General features: G+C 34.4%; 2 protein-coding genes across 2 annotated transcripts; one reads left to right on the top strand and one right to left on the bottom strand.

Moving 5' to 3' along the window:
* Positions 1-64: 64 nt before the first annotated feature.
* On the top strand, positions 65-2,719 carry LOC112716882 (protein C2-DOMAIN ABA-RELATED 7). The gene is made up of 4 exons (XM_025768909.3): positions 65-271; positions 446-578; positions 1,689-1,784; positions 2,157-2,719. Exons 2-4 carry the CDS (start codon positions 468-470, stop codon positions 2,460-2,462), a joined length of 513 nt encoding a protein of 170 aa, XP_025624694.1. The 5' UTR covers positions 65-271; positions 446-467; the 3' UTR covers positions 2,463-2,719.
* Positions 2,720-2,944: 225 nt separating this feature from the next.
* Positions 2,945-18,071, bottom strand: LOC112716879 (DNA gyrase subunit A, chloroplastic/mitochondrial). Its single transcript, XM_025768906.3, has 27 exons — positions 17,407-18,071; positions 16,678-16,747; positions 16,498-16,563; positions 15,535-15,636; positions 14,310-14,354; positions 14,099-14,197; positions 13,911-13,997; positions 13,379-13,449; positions 12,271-12,379; positions 12,119-12,181; positions 11,314-11,379; positions 11,108-11,196; positions 10,280-10,328; positions 9,616-9,702; positions 8,853-8,946; positions 8,598-8,668; positions 8,396-8,485; positions 7,529-7,654; positions 7,274-7,431; positions 6,624-6,705; positions 5,388-5,552; positions 5,179-5,280; positions 4,667-4,803; positions 4,235-4,355; positions 4,093-4,147; positions 3,841-3,940; positions 2,945-3,357 (listed from the first exon to the last, which is right to left on the bottom strand). Exons 1-27 carry the CDS (start codon positions 17,829-17,831, stop codon positions 3,249-3,251), a joined length of 2,838 nt encoding a protein of 945 aa, XP_025624691.1. The 5' UTR covers positions 17,832-18,071; the 3' UTR covers positions 2,945-3,248.
* Positions 18,072-18,615: the final 544 nt, after the last annotated feature.

The raw sequence follows: 18,615 nt of genomic DNA, 5'->3' as shown, positions 1-18,615 counted from the left end.
AAAAATACCAATTTGATTTATCATTATATTTTTAAGTACTAATTTGAGTATAATATAAATCTTTAATAATATTTGTGGTCACACTAGTTTGTAGGAGTAGCTGGAGATAGAGGGCCACAGAGAATAGAAATGCCCTAGGCCCCTATAACACAAGGAGATCACAAACTTTGTTACAAGCCAAGGTTATGATTTGACCTTGGCTAACTAGTTTTCTCCTCTGATCTCTGTTTTGGGGTTTGAATCCATAAAAATTTGGACACACAACAACATCGTACGTAACCCATTAATGATTCCAGTTTTGCTCTTTCCTATGTTGATATAATGTTTTTCTTAAACATTCAATTCTCGTTTTATTCATTCAATGTTAACAGCAGATTAGAGAGAGATAAATTGTAACAAAATTAAATTGATATCATTGATATATTTTTATCTTTGTGGTGTGCAGAAATTAATAGAGGTGTGTTGCGATGGACAGTATCTTGGGTCTCCTCAAACTTAGGATTAAGAAAGGCATTAATCTCGCAGTTCGAGATACTTCTTCTAGTGACCCTTATGTTGTTGTCAACATAGGGGAACAGGTTAGAATCTTATTATTTCAAGGATCTTTGTTACATGAACACTTTTTTTTAATTTTGTTAATTATCATATTTCTACTGCAAGAGCATTAGAATTTTTGGAACTTGAATGCTCTTTAGTTTTGTGCCTGTTTAATTTTTTTGGATTAATAGAAAAATATTCTGAAAATAAAATTATAAATTAGATTGATTTTTTGTCGGTTAGATAATTATAAGTAATATAGTTATTTTGTGACACGTCATTGCCTAATTAACAGACCAATTTAATTTGATTGTAACTCTTTCATGGTGTGATCTCAACACATCATTTCATTACAAGGATAAAAGGAAAACAACTAATATCTTTTATTGAAATTAAGAGGGAGCACATGTAGTGGATACTCGATTATCCGTCCGAATGAGTATCGAATCAATTAAATTTGTTTTAGAATTAACGGGTAATAATGTCCGATTCGAACTAAACCAATAACTCTCTTTAGTAATGAGTCTGGGTAACAGTTTTGGGAGTGCGGAATTCGAACCAATCCGTGAACCTAACCATGTATTAATTAAATAAAAAATAAAAATTTATATATATATATATATATGTTGCCTTTTAATGAAGAATTATGGAGTGAAAACTTTGAAAGATTATTCCTTTGAAGGATTATTTTTATTGTACTTTTGTATTTAACTTTTAATGTGTTTGTTGTTTAACATGTTTGGATTTTAATGTCTAATATGTTTGAATTTTTAATGTATTTAGTGTTAAACATGTTTGGATTATTTCTATTGATTTTATATGTTTATTGTACTTACAGATTTTTTAAGATAAAAATTTCATTTTTTTATGAATTTCTATTTTATCAGATACCCAATTATCCGAACCAAACCAATCCGTTCTTAATCAGTTTGGTTTAGTTCGGATACATACACAAAAAAACGTAAATCCAAACCAAACCGAACTAATTACAATTCAATTAGTTTAGTTCTAATTTCACCCTAAACCCGAACTAATCCAACCCATGCTCACTCCTAATTTACTCCTAATTGAAATGTAGAATCTTCTCACTGAAAATACATGCATTTTATAAGGTAACACACTGATTCTTTAATTTGAAATTTGATGTGCAGAAGCTCAAAACTAAGGTCATCAAAGACAACTGCAATCCAGAGTGGAATGAAGAACTGATTCTTTCTATTAAGGATTTTAATACTCCAATAAATTTGGTACGTATTAAGCATAATGTTTTTTTTTTCTTTTTCATGTTTGTCATTATTGGTCATTGCCAATTTGCCATCATCAGGATAGCACAACAATAGCATAAATGCATCTTTACCACTCATAAAGTGGTGGAGAAAAAAAAACAAATAAAATTCCTTCTGATCATATTTATTTCAAATATTTAGTTAGTTTAACAAAAACCCACCAAACCATTCTGTATAGTTTTGTCGAACTAATCCAATCTTTAATGGATATCGAGTTAGTTTAATTTTTCATAGCTAAAATTGTTTGCACTTAAAATCTGTTATTAAAAATAAGGTAATTCTTGAATTACACTAGTTAATGGCTTTAGTTCTGCATTCTGTTTCTCCATGCAGACGATTTACGACAAAGACACCTTATCGTCGGACGACAAAATGGGTGAGGCGATTATAGAACTGAGGCCTTATCTTCAGTGCTTGGTGATGGGGTTGGAGAGGCTTCCAGATGGGTGCGTGGTGAAGAGGATTCAGCCAAACAGGGTTAACTGCCTTGCTGAAGAGAGCTCTTGCATTTGGCAAGATGGGACTATAATCCAAGAGATGATCTTGAGATTGAAAAATGTTGAGTGTGGTGAACTTGTTTGTGAAATGGAGTGGGTTGATGTACCTGGTTGTAAGGGTTTATCAGAGCTACGACCTTAAAGGCTGCGTTTGGATTTTGCTTTTAGGAGAGAAACATAATAATTACAGAAACTCATTTTGTTACGAAGAGAAAGAAAAGACAATTTTTCTATACTTTTTAAGAATAGAAAAAAAAAAGTCTGTCTATTTACATTTCTATTTTAAAGACAAAATCCAAATGCACATAGTGTAACTACCCAAACATACTTTTTGAGTATGGTTGATCCATTTTTGATTGCCTTTGAGATTTAATTTATTTAAATAATTTCAACAGATAACAGCTGGGCAAGTTTTGGTATCATTAAAAAGTAATTAGTTTGAACTCATTTGATTTCTCAATTCTATGAAATTTGTAATGATCAATTTTATCATAATCCAAGCATAAAAAACTTGAATTGTGAATAATGCCAAATTCTGAACTCCATGCTAATTTTTCATACACCAAAGACCAAACTCTCCCATGGCAAATTTGGATAAGATTCTCGAATATTTAAGAACTAGAATTTCAAACAGAAACAGTTGGGATATCCAATAGTGGTAACAGTTACATCTTGTAGTTTTGCACCAATACATACATCACATTCGGAAAACTCTGACAAACCTAGGAATTAGTAGTTGTCTTCGGCCGACAGACACAGATTAATAATGCCTAGTGACTCAAAAATTCTATAACCTAAAGTGCATGTTTTTCACTCGTCTAATGCCACATACATTAAATTTACAAGGCGCCAAGAACAAATTACCGCCGTTTCTCCTAACCTGGAGAGAAAACCTTAAAGATAAAGGGGCTTGGAGGCTGATCTACAACTAGCTTTGAGTGATAGCTAAAACTTCATCAGGCTCACAATCTGTTGCTGAGATTAAGGAAGCTGATTGAATCTTTCCAGCATGATCAAGGCGCATCAAAATAACCCCCCTAACAGATTCAACAAAAACAACCATCGGTAAACCAGCAAGAGCCAGGTATCGAATAATGACGCAACAGGTAATTTTATTGAAATTTTCCAGTGCCTGATTGGGTAACATACTGGTCACCTGCTCCGGTGCAAGGTTAATTCATGTTGGAACAGGAAGACGCAAAATGTAGCAACTAGACCAAATGCAAAGTCAAAGGAATTATATCCATGTTTTGGTTCACAGCATATTTATTGGCTTGAAGGACAGACACACATCGGTACATTACATCATCGGTATACCCAAACCAGACATATATACACTCAGAAACCAGTCAAACATTCATATATGAAAGTGATCTTTGCTTGTTTTATCTCTTTGGAGGCATATTTGTTTCCCCTAAATATCTTGATTGATTTGTTTATATTAATCTACTTAAGAATTAAACTGCATTCGGAAAAATTAAAACAAGCTGCTAATATAATAGAACAAATCCTTATCTTACCTTGCAAATCGAGACTGTATAGAAATATCCCGGACCTTGATTCTGTTGACTGTACCACTTTGGCTTACAAGAACCACTTGTTCATCACTTTCGCCATCCTCTGATACAGTCATACAGATAATGATACTAAATGAAATCTCACAAGTACACAATTTAAATCACAATAACAGCACCGACATTAAACAAAAATAACTAATGATCGAAACTGGAACCAAGGATGTCGTACTAAGTGCAATACTGAGAAAAAAATACCTGCTAATGTGAATCCAACCACAAAAACAGCAGCCAAGCGATCCTCAGCCGCAAACTGAATAACCAACAAAGAAACACACGTTTTAAAAGAACAGACAAATTCATACTGTTGAAGTTGACAACTGAGTGATGGTTGAATTACCTTGTATCCAATCAAACCAACTCGATTCAAAGGTGAAATCCGGAAACTGCTTAAAGGAACCCGTTTTCCATAGCCACTTTCAGACACAAACAACAACCATGGCCCTTTTTGGCTTTTTGCACTGCAGGCATATAGTAAACAAATTAGACAACAACATCTGTGATAAATTACTCCAGCATTGCCTTCACAAAGACTAGTGTTCATATCAGTTCATCAAGGGACATTCAAGAGATAAAGAACAAATAAAAGTATATGATATCTAAGCATTTAAATAATTTGGTGAATAAAGACAGAAATATAACAAATTGTTACCAAACAACTAGATTACAACCTTTTTTTAGCTTATTAACAAGTCTACCCAAGTCAAATAGAAACCTCAAAACACTAGCAGTTATCAAATTCACAAACAATTCAGTGGCTTGGCATTATTACTTGCTCCCAGGAAACTTTGAGGAGTTTTCCATGTCATTCCACAATGCTGCAGGTATGATATCCACACTGGCCATCCTATCCCCTTCTTTCAGTCTCATTGCTAGCGCCCCCCTTGTACTTCTTCCAAGTGTGCGAATCTGAGGTTAAACAATGTAGTTGTGTCAAACCAAAATACTGCTATTCAACAGTTAATTCTGATAGTATTTATTCACATCACATGGGCATAGCCTGTTTGAGAAAGTTACATCACATGTCATTTCTTGAAGAAACAACATATGATTAATGCCAACCTTTGATTCTCTATAAAAAGAACAAATTCACTGACATGGAGACAATTCCATATAGGATAAGCAATCAATTCAACAAAAAAAGAACAAAAATATACACACACATAAAAACCTAAGATTAATGCAAAGCTTTAAGTAAACAATGTATGATTTGCTTATATGTCAATGTTTACAAAATTCAAAAGTTAGTTCTGCATTTAGTAGAAATAACAAGCAGAAACTTGCCTTGCTGCATAAGCTCAGTATGACCATTCCATTGTGTGAAGCCATCGCCACAACATCATCATTTGTGCAACGACGGACCCACTTCAGCTCATCGCCAGGAACCTTTCAAGTTAAACAATGAATAATACTTAAGGCAATGATGTTAACAACTAATCTAGAAGATCTACAATAGAATTTGGATGAAGAGAACTCAGTCTGGAAAAACAAACCAACTGAATTGCAATGATCCCGGTTGACCGGATTGATGAAAAAGCATTCAAGGAAACTTTCTTGATGTAGCCTTGCATGGTGAGCATCAGCAAAAACTGATCTTCAGCAAACTCACTCACAGGAATAATGGACGTTATCCTTCCACCATCAGACAAAGATAATATCTGGCTCAAATGTTAGAAACAAATAACATGTAGTTATTATCACCAACTTGTGCTTCAGATCAGATTTTGATCAACAGTTTATAAAAAAATGACAGCAAAATGTTAGGATAAGATAATACCATTCAAAGTCTTTTCTCCCAAGCATAGAAATCACAAATGTTTCCCAACTCTCGATAAATTAGGCTAATAATTCTTTATTGGTACGAATGTTAAAATCTTAACCTCAATATCCTGTTTAGCATCCGAACCCTTTTATTGCACCCCCTTAATGTGTATGCCCACTTTTCGTTCTAGCAAATGTTCTCAAGTTTTGTAACTAGGGATCAACTTCCTCCAATAGGAACTCTTAACATACAGTTAATAAAATTGTGACATTAATCCATTCAGTAATACTTTTGCTTTTTTCTTTAAACAAAGTATTGAGCTCACTACAAAATAAATGGGCCAAGTATCTATTATTCATTTGCTTTGTTAGGGAGTTGGAATTAAGTTTTACTACAGCTACATGAGTTCATCCAAATCCTTTTGGCAATTTTTAAGATTTTATTTTACTAATAATTATATAAAAAAAATTATTTATATGCCTCTATTTAAACAATTAAAATTTTTGTAAAAATGGTTCATAACCTGATATTAGAACTTCTATGATCAAATGGTCATCAATTTAACCCACGTTGTCCCTTCTTCAATTTAAATTTCAAAACATAAACTGAACATGTGCAAATTTCTCACTTCAAGCCCAAAACCAGTACTGAACGGATGCTGTCTCAATTTAAAACCATCTATATGCCTCAACTTAACAGTTTAAACTTCTGAAAGAGTTCATTCATGATATATATATATATATATATATATATATATATATATATAGAACTTCGCCTATGTTACATTCATGATATATCTGTCCCAAGCCCAGATAAAGGAGAGTTGCATTAGGTCGTCGACAACCAGCATAAAAACTTAGTCAAATCTTCATGACATGGACAATATATATATATATATATATATATATATATATATATATATATAGAGAGAGAGAGAGAGAGAGCAATAATATTAATAAATAGATACCTGAACAAGTGGGGTGCCAGCAGCAGTCCGGCTACACTCAGGAACTTTGTATGCACGAGCCGAGTATACCGTTCCCTTATCACTGAAATTTAAATTTCACAAGCCATTCCATATTTGAATGCAACTACATCAGCTGAAATACAACGACTTACATACTGACAAGTAAAATAATGAGTACAATTAAGAGAATAACAAACAAATGATACATAATGAAGTCACTATCATTTTACTCCCTTGACAAAGGGTTAACAAATAACTAAACAAAGCCTATTTAGGAAGTCTGTAAACTCAGGAAAGCTGTTTAGGGAAGAATGTACATACCAATACAACTAAGTCCAGGTCCTACCCGCATTACAATGAAAATTGAAGTGAATATTTCCATTCGTTATACTATATTAATTACAGATGATAGTTGATTATGTAATGTGGTTCCTAATTAACAATTTATGCTTCAGTTGTTAGGTTCAGACACAGTTTGATCATGGCTTTTTGTGCTTCTGGATATGCAAGTCTCTTGAAATTACACACAACAAATTTTTAAAAATCTTGGGTCTTCATCCCCTACGCTCTACACCATGTCACCATCTCAAGGGACTAAAAATTAAGCAAGGCAGCATATGTTATATTTGAAAGCATAAGAGGAACACAACCTGAAATAAAGGACATGATCATGTGCCCGACAAACAAGAAAGTCAGACATTGAATCATTCACTCTCAGTTTTCCTACTGATTTGCCAATTGTTCCACGATTTTGTAGGTTAAAAGTGCTTGGCTTCATCCGCTTTAAATAACCCTTTTCACTAAGTGCCTGAAAGTAAGAACATAACATCAGCAGCACATGAATCACTTGGTGACCAGTAAATGAATTAAGTAAAATTAAGCATTATATTCTTGCTGGCACCTACCAATAGCATATCTTCGTTTGGGATAATATCAATATCTTCAAGTTGACCATTATCTGTGTCCTCCAATGTAGAACGCCTGGGGTTGGCAAACCTATTTTTAAGCTCAATTGCTTCTTGTTCAATAAGCTAAAAGTATGAGAAAAAGGTCAGATAGACATCTCCAATAAATGATTTCTTCAAACAATTGCAAAAAGCCAACAATGAGTTGGGAGTAAGTAGAAATAATCTAGAGAGAGAGGATATGGGTCATTAGAAGGTTTTGAATAAAGTTAAGCCACAAGGAATCGGAGGGAAACCAAAAAGATAAAAGTTCCATTTGTAATTTTTTATTAATAATTAAATGACGTTTATGAGCAATGTAAATTTTTTTTGGGTCAATATACTTAAACACTCGGGTATCAGTCAACCGAGAGCCAACGACTAACCCTAGCCCCATCTGAGTTAACATTTCGGTGGGTAGGAGGCTGACCATGAAACTTGCATGCTGTCCTATGGATCGAACCCAGGACATGACGTTTAAGCAACCCAAACAACTACCACTCATGCTTAGACCTCAAGGTTTATGAGCAATGTAGATAGTGTCACTAATAGTTTAATGTTTCATGTCATGACTCCTTAGTCACATTAGAAATAATGAAGTTATGAATATCAGTGTGGAAAGGAATCCGTGGGTTTATAAAAATCCCTTTTCAACCATTGGTTTTTACTTGAAAATAATTCAATTCCACAAATTTCCACACAAAACGATCAAGTATCATCATTATCACACAGAATAAATACTCTTAATATGCTAACACAAAAGGTTAATAATCTCCAACATGGCAAAACAATATGTAATGAGACCTATAACTTGAAGTTAAGCCATACCTCCAGTATATTTTTCCTGCTAGATAACAGTTCCTCTAACTTCAAAATTTGTTCCATCAAAGATTTACTTTCAGCCACAAAGTTTCCACTCTGCACAGCACAACTTATTATTCTACCATTACCTTTATCACAAGTATTTTTATAGAAAACTTTTTAAGTAAATTATTCTAGTGTAGCAATTGGTATGATGAGTTCAACAAACCTCACGAAGGGTCAGCCTTCTAAGGCTAATGTCCATAAGAGCTTCAGCTTGCTTCCCAGAGAGACCGAATTCTGCAAATATATATAAGAGAATTCACATTAAAAAGATGAATGAATGAGCATTTGGAGCCACAGTTTAATGGATTTCAAGAATCAGAGGATAATTTCCAATTGATAATGTCTAGAAGATATACATTTAAAGGAGGAATAAAATCGTGCAAAATAGATAAACATGCTTCATAATTAAGGAGTTTACCATTACATAGAGCAGCTGCAGCAATTGAGTTACTTGAAGATTCACGAATTATGTGAATCACCCGATCCAGATTATCAAACCCGATAAGAATACCCTGAGTTTTCAGGAAAAATGCTTACTTCCAAGGTGCTCATAGGGGAAAAAATGAAAGTGTAAAACAGACTAAAGCTAGTTCAATCTTCAGGCATCAAATTTTCCAAAAGCATATATTTCCTTAGGCATTTCAAATAACAGAAAATTATAAATATATTAGCAAAATGTATAGAAGAGAAAATGTTGAATGATAATTTGATATCTAGTGATTAGTTTATTTTGTATATTTATCAAATCAAATCCATGGGATCCCATTGCATGGTGTATGGAATAGCAGTGCTTAGAGGGATTTTCCTCTCAAGCAATTCACTAAGTCCCCAACATAGTATATAGGAACTACAAAGAGACAATCCTTGGAGGACCGACTCCTATCAAGAAAAGTTCCAGCTAACCATGTCATCACTCTCATTGACCAACGATGATGTCTTCATCCAATACAGCATATGCTGGTAATTCTAATGCAACAGCAAATGCTTTGATTGGGAAAACAATACATCTTTGGTGTCACAAAGGTTTCTACAGCTATCACTTTTAAACCAATTGAAACATGAAACACACAAGAATAACTACTCCACTGGTGGTATATGCCTGAAAACTTTGTTCTCCCTATGCACATAAAAAACACAAGAAAATGCAACTGTAGACAAACGTTACAAAATCTATCACATACCTCAACAATATGTCTTCTCGCTTGTGCATGGGAAAGCTTAAATCTTGCACGCCTCTCAACAACAGTGCATCTGAAGTCTATGAATGCCTGGAGTGAAGTTAATATTAGGCAATTGGACAAAAATAATTTGCCGAATCTATGGAACAATATCAGAATATAACCAGCAGTTAGCAGCAAGTGATGTTCTTTTATAATATAGTTAGAATTAGTTAAAGCAGGCAACTGTCTTATGCTATATACTACTGCCTGGAAATTATATAGATCACCACCTAGGATCTCTTGTCCCATGAGGCCATGACATTTGAGGAGGACAAGAACAGCCGTTCATCATGACAGAACCAAGCACCTATTTTGTTGAAAAAAACTTGACAGAGAATGTTTGTCTTGAGTAAAACCACATCATCTTCTCAACAAACAGCCAATATCCTCTCTCTCTCTCTCTCTCTCTCTCTCTTTCTTTGTTTCTCTATATAAGTCAGCATCCATGTGGAGACTATTATACTTCATACTAGTTTTGGTCCATGAATACACTATAAGTTCTAAGTCTCCTCCATATATTCTGAGTCAAGTTGTAACATTAAACATAAATACCTCACTTTCTACAAATATCAACGAAAAAGATATGATAAGCACTATTGTGAGGTCAGCTACTGCCAGTACCTACCTGAAGTAATTCCTTCAGACCCATTTGTTTGGGTTGCCCGTTAAGAATACTACAGAGATAGCAAACAAAAAGCGTTCATATTATGATAAGAAATATAAATGAAACATCATGATAATAACAACATAAGCACGAAGAGAGAAACAATACAACAATGATAACAAAGTCTGGTCTAATTAATGAGTGGACACAACAACATGAATCAAAAACAGTGTATGCTATAATAAACTATGTAAATAGACAAGGTAAAAGATTAAAAAGGGAACCAGCTCCCATCTGTTTTTTTTTTTTTTTTTGGGGGGAGTCAGCTTTAGTTGTTTTCAGGAAGTCAAATATCTAGCATCACAGAAAAAAAAAAAAAAAAGAACACTCAAGACAAGCACTTTTGTTATTGCATGCCCAAACACAAAAAACACTTTATCCAGATGGGCCCTATATCTCCTAGAAGAGAAAATTCCTTTACTAGATAGAGCAATTTGAAATTCCTTATGTCATCCATACTAAGCTTGTTTTCATGTTCACCTTCTGTTGCCCCAAGCTCCGCCCCATATAACATAGCTGGTTTGATAGCAATGTGATAAAAATTACGTAAACTTTGTTGTCAAATCTCATATATCCATAAAGTCAGTTCTATGTTACTCAAAGACTCCAAAATAGCCCGCATAAGTTCTAAGCAGGAATGTTGGAATTAAATTTATATACCAAAGTAACACATATTCTTCATAGTTCCCTTAACTAAAATAGCTGCAATCAACCATCAAAATTCTATCCCAAGGTTCATTGGTTAGAATATTTTAAATGGACAAAATTTGTAAACTAGAACGTACTTACCCCACCATGTTGCAGCTAAATGTAGACTGAAGTGATGTTAAGCGATATAGATTATTCAAAACAATCAAAGGGTCTGCTCCCCGCTTTAGCTGCAAAGTGGATGAATTTAGTCTAACACAGTAATCAATAATATAGTTTTCTCATCTCTTTTTATAGTTTTGTCTGTTCGCAAGCAACATTTGAACAAGTAGAGACATATATGTTACCTCAATGACTATACGCATTCCAGAGCGATCACTTTCATCCCGAATGTCACTTATCCCATCTAAATTCTGACACAAAAGAACTTCAAAATTAGCATACAAAACATATATGGTAGCTGCTATCCAGTAAATAAGGCCTATAACAACAACCACCCCATTCCCCCCCCCCCCACCCCCCAACACACAACAGACATGCAAACAAACAAAAATAACAAGTACATGGAAGAAAAAAAGAAGAGAGAGAGAGAGAGAGAGAGAGAGAGAGAGAGAGAGAGAGAGAGATATGAAGTTCATATACCTAAATTGGAATGATAACGAACTTAAATAAATCAAAGAGTGTAGTGTTCACATGTCTTAACAACAAAAGAATATGATGATAAAAAAATATGCAAGCTTACATAAAATCAAGCAAAATCCTCTTCCTACACTTCAGTTATTATCATGTTCATAATAATTGTATTTATCCACACACCAGGTAACCATTACTTGGCAAAATGGCTATAGAAAAGTGGACAAAACAAAAGAAATGTGGTGTCAAATGGACAAGTGGAAAAAGGCCGGCATCACTCTATATAAAGGGAAAGGCAAACCCTGCAAAGCTTTAAAACATCATCCACAAGTAAATATATTGGTGAATCGACACTAATGACAAGAACTAACCTTGTCATATTAGGTGTAGGCCATATGAATGAAATGGATTCAGTGTCTCATAGATTGTCTAAAACAAATTCATTCATATGATAAATTGACCATAACAAGATTTTGTGGAAATAAGTAAATAAATCAGCACTAACTAAAATGCCAATACCTTATTTTCTACGAGTTCAGCAATCTTCTCAACTAAAGCTGCTTTGTTTGTCTGGTAAGGAATCTAATTCCATCATAAATTTCTAATCAGCTTTCACATAAAATAAATCAAGTATTTCAAAAGACAGTATCTAAGAAAACTGGGACAGTCACCTCTTTAATTATTACTGCAGCCCGTTTTGTCTTAGAATCAAGCAATTCAATATCAGTTTTCCCTCTCACAACAACACGTCCTCGGCCAGTACGATAAGCCTCTAAGATCCTTAAGAAAAGCAAACATATATAAAACCATAGATCAAACTATAAAATAATTTTCTGATAGTGCATACATAAAAGGAAGCACAAATGCAATTGAAAAGGCTTGATAAACCTATCAATAAAAAAAATTTAAAACGAAAATTAAAACAAAAATAACTAACATAAAAAATCATGATCAATACTAGTTACAAGGGTTTCAAATTTTACAAGCTCCAGTTATAGTGATATAGCCAGATATTCTCAAGACTCATTGTAGCATACCTATATGAAATTCATTAGTCATAACTTATATTAGATCATCAACATTTCAAATTAAAGAGCACAACAGACAAAGTGCAAAGAGCTTATTATGGCCTGTAAGCCATCTGCATATAATCACCAACATATATGCCGCATCCAATGTAATAGAGTATAGTAAGCACAGGTGCATGAAAAGCATGATAGACTCTGCAGAATATAATATCTCTGCCCATGACAATTGGCAGTTATGACAACTATCACCAACAAACCTTTAGCTTATGATCAGGTGACCCTTTCTACTCAAACTTTTTAATCAAAAGCTTTATTCTCAAAAATTAAAGATGTGTAAAACGTGCACTAAAGTTTGCAATGCAACTTTTTGTCCTACTGTCTAACTTCACAATGTAAATTTTAGGATAAGATTAACTAGAACGTGACTTGGAGTACAGTAAATTCAACCTCTCCTATTAAAAGTTCAGTGCAAATGATGTTTGTGTGAGTTTTATTACTGTGACAGACGGACAGTTTTTGTTGACTTTTAAGTGAACACTAGAAAAAAGGGACAAAAGCAGATAGAGTTGGAAAGTTCAGCAACTATGTTGCATTTTCTTTATAAGTTTTAAGGATTAAAATTTGAGTGCCCTGAATTTGGAGAGGGAGTAAATTAGAACTTCCCCCAAAAAATATCAAATATATAATATAATAAAATATGCGCAAAAGAGGGATACTGACAAACATCTTTAAAGCTTAATAAAAGACTCACCCAAGGTTTCCCATAATCAGCCCTCCCGTAGGAAAGTCCGGTCCAGGCATGTATTCAAGCAATTCTTGCAGCTACAAACACCAAATGTAATCGGAAATTTGATTAGAGAAACGTAGAATAGTGAATGAAAAAAGCATATTAATAAAAGGACTGGCAACTGAAAATCTGAACTCCATACAAATACAATAGATATGAAATTGGGTATAGTATAACTAAATCACCATGGAAAGGAGGGAGGGGAGGTAATGTATGGAGAGAAACGTCAAATTGAGGAATTAGATAGAGACTAGAGAGACCAAGTTCGAAAAACATCTAAGGTTATATGTTTTTACTTTCTTTTTCAGCTTTACCATACCTTCTCACTACTTCTTTACTGATATTGAAATCAAATAGGTTTCAGTAGTAGGAGGTATAAAACAATAGCCAAATCCTTTTAAGAATGTATGCTTTTGACAATGAATAGACGATAAATAGATTCCATTATTTCCTTATAGGATATAAAGAAACTCAAGATTTTGACAATGGCACTCACAGTAGCTTCTGGATTGTGTATCAACACGCACAGCACATCTACTAGTTCCCCGAGATTATGAGGAGGGATATTAGTCGCCATGCCAACCTAGTGAACGTAAACATTGACAGCTCTACATGAGAAGATACAATTTATAAGCAACAGTAGCTTTTGTTAATTCAAATAAGCAAAAGGAAACCCAAAATCACCGCAATCCCAGAGGAACCATTCAATAATAACGTTGGAAGTCGAGAGGGAAGAAGTGATGGTTCCTTCTGTGAATTATCAAAATTTGGAACAAAATCAACCTGTAACCAGGAAGAAATAGAGGGAACAAAAAGAAGAGAATCAGTTACACTTAAAATCAGGGGGAAAAACTAAACCATTAATCACAGGGCTAAAGGAACACAAGTGACCGACTGTATCTTGTTCTATATCAGCCAACAACATTGCCTCAGTCAGTTCCTGCAAATTCAGAATAAGAACAATTTAACATACTCCAAAATGTCTGCTAATAATAATTATCAACTAAACACACATGGAGGAAAACTAAACCGACGACAACATAGAGGACAAAAATGCAAGACTAAATGCAATAGGATGCTGATTCTTCAACAGTCCTATTGATTAAAAAATTTATTGTAAATTGAAGTATCTGTTCAACAGCCCCTGCAATAGGACTAAAATCATGATATAGGAACAGGATATCTCGAAAAACCCTTTTTTTTACAACTCCAATTTAAATTTACTACATACACAGAAAACTGATCTCATATATACTTAAAACTACTAACAGTTGACCACAAACATGGATAAAGATAAGCAACCATTTGCCGACATCAGAATCCCAGATCAAACAATAATTACTATATCTTTACCTATCAGGGGCATCTTTTATGCAGAATGGTTTTCCTTTACCAAGATTAGCTTTCTCATGAATGACATTTAGATGTGTTTGGGATGCAAACTGAACATGCAGAACTTGCAAACCATACCAGGGTACAAATCCATTTTTGTTTAACACCCATTAATGGGAATATCATACCCCCCCCCCCGGCTAATTGGTGCCAATGGAAATGGCAGAAGCCAAAATGCCCTAGTGGGCAACAGGAGTTGTCGTTTAGGAATGATGAGCGATGACATGGCAGCCCACTAGCAGTGATGACAGTCCGATGTCCAAGTGTTGGCGATCCAAGGCAAACATGGTGATCCAGCAGAGATGGCAATAGTGGTCCGATGACAGCAATGGTTGGACAAAGATGGCAATGGCAATCTGGTAACCGCAGTAATGTAGTGGCAATCCAACACTACCAGCAACCAACAAGTGATGGCCAATTAATAACAGGGACAATTTTGACACTTTACTTTTGCATAAAGATTCTCTCCCATGCAAAGTGATCATTCCCACAAGGTAAGTGGGAATAAAAATGGATTACTATTTACTCACGAGAATCGTACAAACTCATTTTCACATTCCTCTATACTGCAAAACCATTCCACATATCAAATGCCCCATTGGTAGTTAACAAGTACAAACTTTTATGGATTAAAGAATCTATGTCACACACACACTCTATAGTAAAAATGAAGGTGATAGAATAGTAGAATCTGGATTCAAAAGCCAAATCAATTTTTTAAGACATACTTCCAGTCTGCACTCTGTGTAACGCATAGCAGCAGGAGGGTCAGCATCAACTGACCCAAAATTCCCATGACCTTGAATCAAAGGACAACGTAGCGAGAAATCCTGAAATAAAAAGACGTAAATTACAATAACAAAAGGAGAAGAAAAGAGTGAGTTGGAGAAAATATATTAGCTCACAAAAATATATTAGGAAATAAAATACCTACCAAAATACTAACAGAAAACAGCACTCTCAGTAAAAGGATATTTACAACTTCTGAAGCTCTAGAACTCATAAAGGAAGCCACATCAATAAGTTATATGAGGCTAAAATACATCAAGCCAACATCAAGTATATATAAATCCTATCTCAACATTCAAAGAAAACTTAAAAATGAAAAATTAAATTAGGATAATACATTGATTACTGTTATCTTTTTGTGTAAGAAAGAGAGAAATAGATAACTTTTTTGAAATGAAGAGAGGAACAAAATACAAAAAATTATCGGAGGGCAAGGGACCCCATTTAAAAGAAGATTAATAGGCAATAATTTAAAAAAGAAAAGATGAAGAAGAGATTTCTAGACTCAAGATATCCAAGAGGGAAATTTTCCTAAGATTATGTGATTTTCACCAAATAGAGGCCAAGTGTGAGCACCCAATCATATCCTAGAAAACTAGCTTCTCAAAATCTGTTGATAAGGTGTGACAATTATGTTCTAACCAAATACACCAAACAGTAGCATATGTAGCAGATGACTACTAAGTACTAACACTTAGCATTCCTCCTCTTCCCAAAACCAGCATTATTTGTCATAATGAATCGATCTACGTTGAAACATGCAAGGACATCTGGAACCCCACATGCAAAATATGATTACTTATGGCTTAGAAACCCATATTATATGATACTATAGATAAATTGCCAACATCCCAGAATACAAATAAAGATGAACAACAAATAGAAGGAAATTAATATTTTACCTGGGCCATTCGCACTAAGGAATCATATACAGCACTGTCTCCATGAGGGTGGAACTTCCCCAATACCTACCATAATAGCATCAAATATTAGGATATCAATCAATTCATGAAAATGACATTACACCTCCCAAATGCACTTCTTTTTTACAAAGAGTTTAACATCTAAAGCTAGGTATTAACCTCTCCAACAACTCTTGCACATTTCTTGAACGGTTTTTTGGATGAAAGGCCAAGCTCATGCATTGCAAATCTGCATTCACAATATTAGCTTGTTTTGCAATCGTATCTCAATAAGAATTGTGAAATTTCACCTTCACAGTTGAAGCTGTACGCAAGACTAGGACTATATGTACTCCCAATTTACTATTAAGCTAACTACTTTGAACTATAATTTCTCAAATTTCTCTAGGTATAAAAATATGCACAAGTTGGTTCATTTATTCATCTATTCACATGTAGTTTAGGGAAACCTTTAAAACTACAATCAAAAGTAGTTATTGTTGGTTGTCAATACAGCAATGCTACAGATTTCATTATTGCCAGACTGCAAACTATAGAGAGAACATAACAGAAACTTCACACGATGAATGAAATATGGAATGATAGGCAAAAGCTGAACATGAAGTACAACAAACATTATTAAAATTCATTGGCCAATGCAACCAAAGATGCATTTCATTGAGAAAATTCAAGACAGGTGCAAATCCATGGACTTTTTCAATCAATATTCGATTTGCATGAAACTAAAAACCACCACCAACAATGAATCTATTTTACCTAAAAACAAACCGAACAACAATAAACAAATAAAAAGTTTAAAGAAAAAAGTAGGCTAATAAATAATATGTATATTAAAAAAAATTCAGTTTGTAAATTTTCTCCCACAGAAATTAAAGAGACGATACTAACAGAATCCTTCTATGGACGGGTTTCAATCCGTCACGAACATCAGGTAAGGCGCGACCGAGGAGCACTGACATAGCATACGCCATGTAAGCCTCAGTTGCCTCTTTGTGAAGTTCCGTCAGCACAATCCTTCCGTCGCTTCCGCTGTCCTTCACCATCACACTCCCATTTCCGTCTTGTGCTGCTGCCGCCGCCTCTTCGCGGCGCCTGGCTTGGACAGGCGCAACGGGCCGCCGCGACAGCCGTCTAGAAGAGACGGAGAGGAAGCGGAGGTCGGAGGACGGGGTTTGGCAGAGCCAGGGAAGGCGGGATGGGGCGTAGGGGGAGAGTCTGAGGATGGTGGAGAGTCTGAGAGCGGAGGGAAATGCCATGGCGGAGGAGCTGAGGATAAGGGTTTGGGTTTGGAAGGAAGAAGAAGAAGGTTTCATAGGGTTGTCATTGGGAAGTGTGAAAGGCAAAGAAGGAAAGAGTGGAAGCAGTAAGTGGTAGCAAAACACTCAACAAGTGACTCAGTGACTCAATGAGCGAGCTAAAAGCCTAAAACCCTCACTGTGAAGACTGAAGAGGGTTTCCGAGTGAGTGTTCTTGCGCGCCAACTCCTGGATTTGGATAATTTGATGCCAAACCAAGCTTCACTTTTTGGTCCAATCTATGCAATTTGTGTATTTAGGGAGAAAAAAAATCATTAATAGTTTTTAATATATGGGCTAAATTTTAATTTGATTTTTAATATTTTAAATAAATTTAATATTTTAATATAGTTATGTTAGTATTTATGCATTTTCATTGCTAATGATATTAGAGTTTGTGGATGTGACACTTTAAATGATGCAATATATATCTAGTAATCTTAATTGGCTAATAACATGATAAGTTTATAAAATTAGATCAAATCAATTCTAAATCGAGCGATTCTAATTTCTCAAGGTCCCCTTAAGTATGTTTTGTTTCATCTAATTTCATAAATTTATCATATTAATAATCAATTAAGACTCCTAATTCCTAAGTGTGTGTTGTGATATTATTTAATGTGTCACGTTAGTAAATTTTAATATCGTCAATAAAAAAATTGGTGAAAAGGCCAACGTAATTAACTTAAAATTTTTGAAAGACAAAGTTAACTAAAAAAATTTGTGAGGACCAATTTAAAAAATGAATATCTTTTATAAAAGAATTTAACCATTTATTCGGAGAACTTATTAGAGCTAATGA

Source organism: Arachis hypogaea, chromosome 10 (genome assembly GCF_003086295.3).
Source record: "Arachis hypogaea cultivar Tifrunner chromosome 10, arahy.Tifrunner.gnm2.J5K5, whole genome shotgun sequence".
NCBI classification, from domain to species: Eukaryota; Viridiplantae; Streptophyta; class Magnoliopsida; order Fabales; family Fabaceae; genus Arachis; species Arachis hypogaea.
This window is presented reverse-complemented; position numbering and strand designations above follow the sequence as displayed.

Coding starts and splice junctions, on each gene's coding strand:
- LOC112716882 (XM_025768909.3), top strand. CDS start 468: ATGGACAGTATCTTGGGTCTCCTCAAACTTAGGATTAAGAAAGGCATT. Junction 579..1,688: donor TTGTCAACATAGGGGAACAG/GTTAGAATCTTA, acceptor TTTGATGTGCAG/AAGCTCAAAACTAAGGTCAT. Junction 1,785..2,156: donor TTAATACTCCAATAAATTTG/GTACGTATTAAG, acceptor TTCTCCATGCAG/ACGATTTACGACAAAGACAC.
- LOC112716879 (XM_025768906.3), bottom strand. CDS start 17,831: ATGAAACCTTCTTCTTCTTCCTTCCAAACCCAAACCCTTATCCTCAGC. Junction 15,637..16,497: donor CCTTAGTGCGAATGGCCCAG/GTAAAATATTAA, acceptor TTTTTATTTCAG/GATTTCTCGCTACGTTGTCC. Junction 12,380..13,378: donor CTGATTATGGGAAACCTTGG/GTGAGTCTTTTA, acceptor GCTTTTCTTAAG/GATCTTAGAGGCTTATCGTA.